Source organism: Gossypium arboreum, chromosome 9 (assembly GCF_025698485.1).
Source record: "Gossypium arboreum isolate Shixiya-1 chromosome 9, ASM2569848v2, whole genome shotgun sequence".
NCBI classification, from domain to species: domain Eukaryota; kingdom Viridiplantae; phylum Streptophyta; class Magnoliopsida; order Malvales; family Malvaceae; genus Gossypium; species Gossypium arboreum.
This window is the reverse complement of record NC_069078.1, coordinates 81,715,855-81,727,429: the sequence shown is the minus strand read 5'-3', so window position 1 is coordinate 81,727,429 and position 11,575 is coordinate 81,715,855. Positions and strand designations below refer to the sequence as shown.

Sequence of the window (11,575 nt, the reverse complement as noted above, 5' to 3'; positions counted from 1 at the left end):
AAATTAAAAATATTCAGTTATATACCCAAAAACTTTAAAATTATTTTAAATAATAGTATTTTAATTTTTCATTTAAATAAATATTTTTTAAAATTTAACTAATATTTAAAAGAATTAGATAAAATTTAAAATCTTGAAAATTTGAAATTATTTAATATATAAATTAAATAAATCAGTCATATACCCAAAAATACTTTAAAGTTATTTAAAATAATAGTATTTCAAATTTTAATTAAATTTTTAACACTAATTATCTTAAACCCTAAATCCTAAATCCTGTCCCCTTAATGCCTTAATTCGTAAACCCCTAACCCCTAAATCATAAGCCTTAAACCCTAAACCATATCCTCAAAACCACTAAACCACAAACCACTAAACCATATCCCAAAAACACCTAAACCATAAACCCCAAAACCCTTAGCCATTATCCTTAACTCTTAAGCCCTAAACTATAAACTCTAAACCTCAACCTTTGAACCATAATCCATAATCCATAAACCTTAAAATATTAACTCATAAACCATAATCCCTTAAACCTTAAACCTTAAATTCTAAACCCATAATCCCTAAACTCATAATCCATAAACCTTAAAATATTAACTCATCATAAACCACATACCCGGCTAAACCATAAACCTTAAACCTTAAACCTTAAACTATAATGATAATTAATTCAATATTTTAAAATTAATATTATCTCTTTTATGATTATATAAGAATTCATTTAATACATAAATTGACAAGCAATCAGTCATATACCCAAAAAGTTTTAAAATTATTTTAAATAATATTATTTTAAATTTTTCATTTTTACATATATTTTTATATGTTTTTATTTTAAATTTTTTCTATGTGTTATTATTTTTTTGAAGAATTTAAATATTCAATTAAAAATAAATTGCATTTTAAGTAATATAAATAAACCATTAAAATAATAAATACACAGATAAAATATTTTTTGCAGCGTTTTCTAAAAAAGTGCCGCTAAAGCTCGATCTATAGCGGCGTTTTTCAAAAAGTGTCGCTAATGCCACTAAGGCTCAACAAAAAATGATGTCATGTTGATGAAATATTTTGCGGCGCTTCTAAAAAAGCGCCGCTAATGCTCGACCTATAGCGGTGTTGGTTAAAAAGCACCGCTAAATGCCTCTAAGGCAAAAAAAAGACGGGTGTTGATGAATTATTTTGTGACGTTTTTATAAAAGCGCCGCTATAGATCAACCATTAGTTCTTTAAAAACGCCGCTAATGCTCGATCTATAGCAGCGTTTTTAAAAAGCACCGTTAATGGTCGATCTATAGCGGCGCTTTTGTAAAAATGCCACTAATAACACTAAAGCTCAACATAAAACGGCTTTCAGCTTTACTTTTTGCGACGTCTGAAAAACGTCGCTAATTTTCAATCCATAGAGGCGTTTTTTGTACAAACGCCACTAGAAACGCCGCAAAAAACTTGTTTTGCTGTAGTGGTCGTTCGCTAAAACTCTACTGGCCACCAGTAATTTTTCTTGGAAAGTGGGTGGCTCTTCGTCATCTTTTAAATATGTTTTTATTTTGAGAGCATTTCAAAATAATAAATGATTTCATGAGTCGATTTGGACCTGTGTTGTCTTAAGTTTTATATTTTTTTGTTTGTTTTTCCATTGTTTAGTAAGTTTTCAGTTTTAGAAGTTTTTGCCTGCCCTTGTAGCATATTTTTTAGTCTTGCTTATACATGTAACATTAGTTTTACAAGTGATTTTAGGGATGATTTTGTTGTCCTCTTCTCTAGTTTAGTGAATGCTCGATTCTTTTGTCAATTTTTGCTTGTCGCTTTGGACCATCCGGGATTGATTTTCTTATTGTAAGTGCTTGTCAATTTTATATTTATATTTATATATTATTGTAATTAAATTTAAACTATTTCTTATTTTCTGAACAATAAAACAGGGCATTTGGGTATGTTTAGGCAACTTAGGCCAACCGACCAATGAACACCTCTTCTTGTATAATGATATAAGAAGCATTTTTTGCTAATGAAATATCAATTTTAGTTTATACCAAATGTTAAGTTTTTAATTGAGTTAGTGTCACGAGTCAATCAAATATTAACTCAGTTCAAGTACCAACTCAGTTAAGTGATAACTAAATTTCGTTGCTTTACAAAATAAATTATATTATTTTAAAAGTATTTTTATCTTTTATATATATATTATATATATAAAAATTAAAATTGCACACATAATGAATTTTAAACTTAAAAATATTATGAATTATTTTGTCTCGTTTATATTTTATATTAGTTATATAATTTATATTTTCATATATCATAATTTAGTATTTATAATGCTTGATAAGCATTATTATCTTCTTCTTCTTTTTTTATCAACGTTTTCCTCTACAAAGAAAGCTTGAATGCTTGATTTCAATAAGAGATTACACATTCATGTTGTAGAATTGTAAAGATAAACATAGCATGAAAGAGCATGATAAGAGTCTTCAAAAGAGAAATACATATTCTTCTCTTTCACAAACCCTAACTACATAACCATAGCCATACCAACCATTCCAATAAAGCCTTCAATATGGATTGTATGGACACTATTTTTAAAACTTTTTCTTTCATTTTTCTTTTCTCTCTCGAGTAGCGTCCCTTTTCTCGTCGTGATCGCCGACACGGTCGGCCTTCTGCTTCCCGTCGTATAGCCTTCTTCTTCTCCTCTCCCTTTTTTTTTTTTTTGTTTGTTCTTTATTTTCCTCCAGCAGAATAATGTTCGGCATCCTCCCCCTCTCGTTCGTCATACTTCCGCCGGCGATCTGAGAGCTTTTTGTCGGCCATCTTGCGGAGTTTCTCCTCCCACTCACAGCTCCTGGCCTGGTGTCCCCCCTTTTATTCGGTTACCCTACTCTCTGTCTTTTAGGCGCCGCCTTCACCATGGACCTCCCTTGAACGGAGCTTGTTGGAGCCCGGGTCTCATCGTACCAAATATTGCGACTGGTGGTTGTAGTCGTTTCGGTAATGAAATGCTCCTCTACCACTGGCTCCTTTAGCACCATGGTGTTTGACAGGGCTCCTTTTATGGGTTGTTGTGGCATGGCCTTCCTCCGAAGGCGTAACATGCCAGTGAAAGGTGCATCCGTCTTTGCCGTCGACTTACAGCCTTCCCAAGCATTCTTCTCCGACGATAGTGGCCATGACGTTTGTTGCTGGTTTTGTAGCTATGTTTTCATTTGGTTTTGTTGTGGTTGGACTTCTGGCCACTGTACAAAAAGAAGAAATATTTGGTAAGATATAATTTTTGAACTATGCCTGTTCATAAAATCCCGTAGAAAAATTTAAATTCGTTTAAAATATAGGTAAAGTTGAAGCTAAAGCATTCAAGAGTTGAGCTCCGCTTAATACATTTTCTATATATATATTATATTATATATTATTTTATGTTATTTTTATATGTTAAAGTAATTTTATATTATAAAATTAAATCTATAGTAACTAATAATATTATAATGAAAGCATACCATAAAAATTGTTAAATTACCTATATATAATTTTAATAAATGAAAAAGTATTTAAGATTATTAAATATTAAATTAAAAATAACAAATATGTTAAAATTTGGTATAAGTAGGCTTAAAATAGTTTGTGTTAATCATTTACAAATATGAATAAACTTACGTAATATGTTAAGTTTATATTTTAGATCAAGTTAGGTTAGAGTAAACATAAATTGTGCCAATATTTTACTTAAAGTCGACCTAACCCATAACACCTTTGAGTGAAAGTGTACTTTAAATTTATATTATTTTAATATTAATCCATATAAAATTAAATTGATATTCATGTTAAAACCATGAATAAGGCCATTTGAAAATGTATTTAGGTCTACAATTTATCATTCAGACAATATAATTAATATTTTATTACATATTAATATATGAACTTAAATAAAAGAGCCAAGCTTTCATCTAAAAATTAATTTATATTAACATTTTACGCTTTTAATTATGATACAACATTAATCATTATTACTTTTAATAATTATGGTGTTTGAAAATTTTTCATTCAAATATTAAATAATATGAAGAGTACATTTTTAATGAAAATATAAAATTAATAAAAATATTTTAATTTTCAAATATTAATAAATTCTTTTTATATATTGGCAAATTTTAAAGTAAATAAACATAAATTGAAATGAATTTTTTTCGAAAGAAATTCTAAAACCAAAATGGAAAGTATTAATTTTTAACCTTCTTAAAATAAAAACAATTAGCGAGGTATTGCCAAAGTATTGTAGTGTGTCAAATAATCAAATAGAGATTCCGATGAAATCTTGAATGAGACCAATAAATGTACTTGTTTTCATCAATGGTGGCACGAGGCTCTGGTCATACTCCCTGCAATTGGTTTCTTGGGTACAAAATGTCTAACGCTTTTTTTTACTGGAAGATTTAGATGGGCCATTAAATACCAGAAAAAGTCAATGGTGGTCATATCTTGAGACAGCAAAGGTGTTTGATCTGAGATCAAGGTCAAAGCTTGGGGATTGGCTAAGAAATACTTCATAGGATCATAATGCTCTCCATTTTCTCTTCTTGGTGCATCATTTTCAATGGGATTTGGATCTTTCTTTCTTTTTTCCCGATCATGACGAGACATGAAATGGCTTTACAGGTTTGTCCTGGACTCCAAGCTGTGCACATGTAATGACTTCTAATAACTCTTCAAGGGTTCCATTATCATTCATTCAAAAACAAATGATTAGTAAAATTACATAGGCAGCAGTAGGCTTGGTTCATGCTTATGTTTGTTTGCAAAGTTGGTTAATGATTCACTCATGCACGCACGAATGAATGCATGTATAGTTAAAATAACAAAATATTATGCATCTTAGTGAGCCTTCTAATTAATTGATGCTCATGACAATGGAAGTTGGGTTTCCTTTGTGATAGAGGACAGCTTAGGGAATTGGATGAAATTCTTAAGAAAATAGAGGAAATTGAATAAAGAAAAGAAATGGCAAGCTAAGCTTAGCTTCAAACAGGGGTTCCTTGATTGCATCATACATGTAACCAAAAAAACCAACCACCACCCTAGGTTGATTGCATTATACAATATGAATAGCAATCATGCTAAATTTCTCATAAATAATCATAATCAGCCAATTAAAGAATGAATACATTTTTTACACATGCTGCTAGCATAGTACCCAACCCAAATCCTCTCAAATTTATTTATTTATTTTAATGGAGCCAATTAAAATTTTGATGGTATCATAGACCAAACTTAAGAGCTGATGGCTGAATGGTCATAAATACTACATAGAAAAATAATTGAAATCATCCTATAAATAAAACCTAGGTATCAGAATTTTTACAAATGTCACCTCACATTTTGTTTTTGTTTTTCTTCTCTAATTGGAGGTAGGAGATAATAATGCTAAGGGTTGAACCAAAGATCTCGTATCACACAACACAAGAACCTAACACTAAGCCAAAAGGTTATTAGCTAGCATTTTTCAAAAGTTAATAAGTCTGTATCACGTCAGCAAACTAACGACGATATTTTCAAGAGACTGAACTACATACCAACAGTATAGAGTTTGGAGCCTCAAGAGGTCCGATATTTGGCTACTGAACAAGGAGCAAGATGGGTTGTAGCCAAAGCTTGGAAAGAGATACCAGAACCCCACCGAAAGTTGGAAAGCATAGTCTTAGTGATATAGCAAAAGGGAAATGTGATACACCTCTACTAAGTCTTTGCTTCAAAGTTTGATGACACTTGCAGGTCCAACATACACAAGGACAATATGTTGTAGTCTTGTACCATAATTGGGTTTCAATATAATTAGCAACTTCAACCAAAAGGTATGTACTTAGGCTACAATTTTTCAGTTTTTCAAGGTCCTTCTCATGGATCAATTGCCCTCTCTCTCCTCCTATCCCTAGTGGCCATTTTCTGCCCAAATCTCTCCAATATATCAGCCAAATCAAATAACCCCACTTCCCTTAATTTCTTGCCCACCTCCTCAAACATCATTACACCTTCCTCATTTGAGTAGTAATGTAAAAATTTATTGTAATCAAATCTAGGCACTTCCATTCCTCTTTTCATTGTTCTCTCCACATACTTGGTAGCCTCTACTGTCTTTCCAGCCTTAATCAAGCCCCCAACAAATATTGAGTCAAAATTCACCAATGGATCATGTCCTTTCCTCCCTTTCTTCCCCAGATGACCTTGCAGTAACATGATATATGTATGCATTATAGGCTCACACCCTCTCTTTATCATCTCTCTAAACACTTGTGTTGCTTCACTTGCCTTCCTAAACCTCAAAAGCCCCTTTATTAGTCCGTGGTAAATGCTGATATCCGGATTCTCAATTCCTTCCACAATCCTATAAGCCTCTCTAATCCTCCCTCTTGCTAAAAGCCCGTAAATAATCGAAGCCAAGGTCAAATTATCAGCTTGGATCCCTCTTTGGCACATTTCCTCAAACATCCCATGGGCTTGCTCAATCTTGCCTCTCTTACACATCCACTTGATCACAAGCCTATAACTTGAAAGCCCCAAATCATGCATTCTCTTAACTCTCATCATTTGGAAAACCTTCATTGCTTCATCATATTTATTAGTCTTAAAAAGTGCCGCAATCATTGTCTCCACAACCTCAACACCAGGCTCAAACCCTTCATCCACCATCAGATTCCAAATTTTTGAGGCCTCAATCAAATTCCCCACATCACAAAACCCCCATATCAACCACTTATAAGTAACCCCATTTGGCTCAACACACTCTTTCAACTTGAAAGTAACAAGCTTGGCCTCTTCAACAAGCTTATCCTTGCATAAACTTTCCACCACTGTATTTAAAGTCTCCAACTTGTATCCGACCCCAAACCCATTCATCAAATGGAAAAAACCCACACATTTCTTCAACTCCCTAGCTAATGCTAGGGTCTTTAAAGCTATCCTAAAGGTCTTATCATTGACCAAACCAAGTTTTCCCATCTCCTGACAATTTTCCCAAAAAAGGTCAATGTTTTTGGATTTTCCAATGACATCCAACATTTTATTGAAGGTGACGGAGTTGTGAGTGAAGTGAGGGACTTTTTGGGTGTAAAGGAAGAATCGGTAGATGGGGCGCCAGGAGTATGGAAAAGTGTTGCAAACTTGAAGGAAGAATTCAGGGTTGAAAGAAGGATTGTAAGAAGAGAGGGATGAGTGGAGGCGTGAGTCAGGCGAGTTTTGCTGTTGGTAGAGGATGGTACAGACTTTCAGAAGAGTGGGTTGGTTTATTGGAGCTATGGGATTGAGACAGTTAGATCGGTTGCTGAGTTGATTTTGAGTTGACTCGGTGGCTATGAGACGGAGGTGAGGATCAGACAAGGGTTTAAGCAGGGTTTTTAATCTTCTTATCAACATTTTTTTAGTAAAGAAGAACTAGGTTTGATTTGAGTTCTTCCATCCGAGAAAACAAAATCAGAAAAAGAAATTTAAATTGAAAGTCCAATACATTTTTCAGGCTCGGAAAAGAATAAATTACCTTGTTTCTATGGTTTTCCTATTGGGTTGATTTTCAGCTTCACCACGAGAGCTCCTGGTCCAGGCAGCTGGTACAAAAGACCTTAAAAGTAAATGTCAAACAAATTAATTTACTTGCCCTTTTGCTTCCTTCAACAAATTTGGTCGGCACCAAAGTGTAAATTGTCCACAAAATATGTGCAACAGGAAATCATAACTTACAATCACAGAACAAATCAAAGCAAGCACCTTTCCAACTACTCAACATGAAAGCTAAAATCAGAACAATTTGGGATCCCTAAAGTGTTAAACAGTACTCTGATCCCTTTGGTTTAGAAAGAGTGACTATTATCATTAGGGTGCATTCTGCTTTACACAGAGGACAAATTATGCATATGAGTTCACACATATTTTGATGATCATTGATCATACTATGCAAACCCATCCCCATGGAACATCTAGAACAATGATGAGAGGAAATTTTTAATTCTCCAGATTGAAACAAAAGTTCAAAAAAGTTATTTTGAACTTTGCTAGTAAAATTTATCAACTGACTGTTAACTGCCCCCTGAGAACAAGCTGGTAAACAATGAAACAAACCACAAGGGAAAATTTTATCTCATCTCAACCATCAAAACAGAAGCACCATGATATTATTTTACTCCGGAGAATGAAACTTAAGATTTTATCAGCTTTTCATCAGAAACAATGTGTAATACCCATCATTTGCTTCGAGATAAATCTCCACAATGCAAAAAATGCTTCTTAAAATTCTCAATCCCTAGGCATACTTGATAAAAACAATAATGTTGCTATTTCAAAATTTATGACAATTTGATTGGCATGGTATATATCTCGTATTCTATATAGAAACGAGATTATTCCTTCCAAGCCTGCAAACTCTTATCAAGTTCGTAAGGTATCACTGAGTTTCAATTAGAAAAGCATTACAAAAGGTCATTACCACAAAGGACAAGCTTATAAAATTGTCATACAAACATCACCTTGTGGAGCAATCCAGCAAGCAAACTGGAATTAGTAAACCACAAAATGGAAATCATTGAGACAATATTATATTAAAATTTTGACGAATCAAATTATGTTTTTAGTAAGTCAGTTCCAATCAATTATAGTACAGTAACATTTTTCAGACTCTTGAACACCTTATATAAACATATTCAACTGCTAAACACTTCGATTTCCTGACAAGCCTCAGTTGCTGAACAGAGATGACAATTAAAAATAAGACATGGAGAAACACTCGTATTTCCTTTTCAAAATCAGAAATTTGAATCTGTACACCTAAAATGCTTCCCCTATCGAAGCTGATTCCTATATAAATAAATTGATTACAAAAACACAACAACCATGCTGTCTATGGGAACTATTCTAGATGGTTTAGCCATTAGCAAAAACACAATCCACATCCTAGGAGGCTAGTGTTGAGATGGGAAAAGCCATCCACTCTACTAGACAATAACTGTACTATGATAAATACTTTCCCTCATGAGGTGCCTTTTCTCAAAGGAAAAAACCGTGAGAACGGTCTTCACCTTCGAAGCAGACAATATCTCATCACAAGCACAGTCCCCGCAATCCTTGTATTAACAGTCATTAATCAAGCATGCTTATTCAGATACAACATGAAAGGCAATTGCAATCAAGTAAAATTCCATCTTTCTAAGTTTATCGTTAATCATTAACCAAATTTCTTCCAGCTAAGCTTCACATGCCTAAAAACACTTAACAAGAGCATTATTAAACATAAAAAAGACAAATTATTTCATCCAAATGCCTTTCCCAGGAACCGTACACAATTTAAACAAAAAGAAAAAGGAAGGAATACCTTGTCCAGAGATGTAGCTGGAAAGAGTGTGAATCAGTTAAAGGAGATGTAGATGCTGGGAAACGAAGAGACACATGACAGTGAGGTGAGTTTGTTGAAGCGTTCGTCCGAGTGAGTCGAGGGACCGCGTTGGTAAAGCTGAAGAAGATTATAGTTATAGATGAATTTCAGGAATTAAAAACCATGGGTTATTCTTCATTAGGCCACCCGAGTCCGACTATGGATCAACAATTGGGTTTACTTCTAGGGAAGGTCCGGCTTATGGTTCATTTGATATCCATTGTCTCTGTATTTCGTTTTGGGTAAACATCTATGATCCGACTTAACTTATAATTTTAGATTAAAAAACACCATAACATTGAGTTTTTCTAATTGGATTTAATACAACATTTATTTTATTCAAACTAATTATGAGATGATACTATGATTATATTTTTATTCAAACTCATCTTCAACAATTTAGTTTTTAAATTTCAGGAAAAACATTTGATAAAAAATTTAAGTATTCAGTTCTGTAATATTGTTTGAAATTTTTAAAGTGTTTTCATCAACCAATAAAAATTTCAAAAAATTTAAATTATAAATTAAGAGATTATTCAGAAAAAAAAGCCTAAAACTTGTATTACATAATGAAAAGAAGAAAAAAAAGACAAATTGGGTATTGTGCTATTTATTTTCGTGAAGTAAATTAAAACTTAAATATAAGATTTAGGTGTTCTATAATAAACTAAAAAATTTAAGTTTTAAAATATTAAGTATTGAAAATTTAAATACTGAATTTAAATTATCAAATTATTTGATATATTACATAAAAGTATAATTAGATTGTTTGATAAATATAGATTTTAAATTAAAAATTTTAAATTTTAAACATTTTATTTTATTTTAAAAATAATTTTTATATGATAAATATAATATTATAATAAATAAAATATAATTAATTAATTAAAATATTCTTTATTAAATGATAAGTAGTTGATTATTTTTAATTTAAATATGCCTTAAATTTATTTAAAAGTTAAAAGCATTTAATTTTGATGATTGTTATTTTAAGAGCTGTTAACGTAATTATATATTTAATATAAATATTATTTCAGCCGCAAATAATAATAGAAGATGCCAAAATAAAAGAAAATAGTGAAAAGAGGAAAAGGAAGTGGGGCCTAATTACAGACCGAAGTTATTATTATTTTTCGTCTTGGGTCTAAATATAATAATTCACAGCGCAAATCATGAATCCTGAATGTGACAAATAAAGCAAAAAGATTTTGATGACAATCAATCTCAGCTTCTAGAATTCTTTTTTGAGGGTTCATAATTTTAGCCACTTTACAAAAAGCCACTTTGGACAAATCTTGGTTCAAATACTGAAACATAATTTTAAGTTACTGATTCAAATACCTCCAGGTCTTAATCTTACTTTTCTATTTGCACTGATTTATTCTTGTTAGAATTTTTTATTTAATTAATTTTATAATATTTTTATCAAACAGCAAATCATTTAACGTAAAAAATTCTATTACCATACATAGCAACTAAAAAACTTAACCAAACGGGATTAGTAGGTCATTATTGTCTAGAATATAGACAAAAAAAGATGGTGATTAGTATAATTAGTCAAAAATGCACATCTCCTTCTTATAATAAGAAGTCACCCAATCAACAGTCAAATTAACATATCTTCTTACAAATTCAAAATGCACATGGGGAGTCTTAACCAAGAGAAAGTCCAATAAGATAGACTTGAGTTTCCAACAATTATGCTAGTCACTCTTCAAAATCTCCTTATACACGATTAGTGAATCCTTAGCTAAAATAATTCTTTGGTATCTTTATACAAATATCCTATTGAAGTCTGAATTGTTTTGGATAATTTATTTTAAAGTACTTGGCTTTCAAATTTTAAAGGGTTTTTTAGGTCTAATTAGGTACATGAGCAATGAATTTGGATTTTTTGTTCAAATTAGTACTTGAACTTGGCTTCATATTTCAAATTGGTTCAAATAAATTATATACTGTAAGCACTAATTTAGACTAAAAAAAGTCAAATTCAAGTACTTAACTAGACCAAAATAAATTTTAAACACCAAATTAAGTCTTAAAAACAATTTTTAAGCACCTAACTGGATAAAAAGAAAACCCTGGGTAAGAAACTCAATATTGATTGTGTTAAAAAATTTGTTATTATATATTTTTACTCTTTTTTTTTTTTTTTTGTCATATGGT

At 31.5% G+C, this 11,575-nt stretch overlaps 1 protein-coding gene across 8 annotated transcripts; it reads right to left on the bottom strand.

Annotated features, from left to right (window-relative positions):
- Positions 1-2,369: 2,369 nt before the first annotated feature.
- LOC108457450 (putative pentatricopeptide repeat-containing protein At1g26500) lies at positions 2,370-9,859 on the bottom strand. Of its 8 annotated transcripts, none has more exons than XM_053019193.1 (4): positions 9,350-9,859; positions 7,526-7,606; positions 5,568-6,993; positions 4,218-4,672 (listed from the first exon to the last, which is right to left on the bottom strand). In XM_053019193.1, exon 3 carries the CDS (start codon positions 6,988-6,990, stop codon positions 5,890-5,892), a length of 1,101 nt encoding a protein of 366 aa, XP_052875153.1. In that variant the 5' UTR covers positions 6,991-6,993; positions 7,526-7,606; positions 9,350-9,859; the 3' UTR covers positions 4,218-4,672; positions 5,568-5,889. The 8 variants fall into 8 exon arrangements, 2 of the variants coding, with proteins under 2 accessions (XP_052875153.1, XP_052875154.1); XM_053019194.1 differs by having other exon boundaries at positions 7,526-7,592; XR_008270916.1 differs by lacking the exons at positions 4,218-4,672; positions 5,568-6,993 and adding an exon at positions 2,370-3,239 and having other exon boundaries at positions 7,526-7,592.
- Between the last annotated feature and the right edge of the window lie 1,716 nt (positions 9,860-11,575).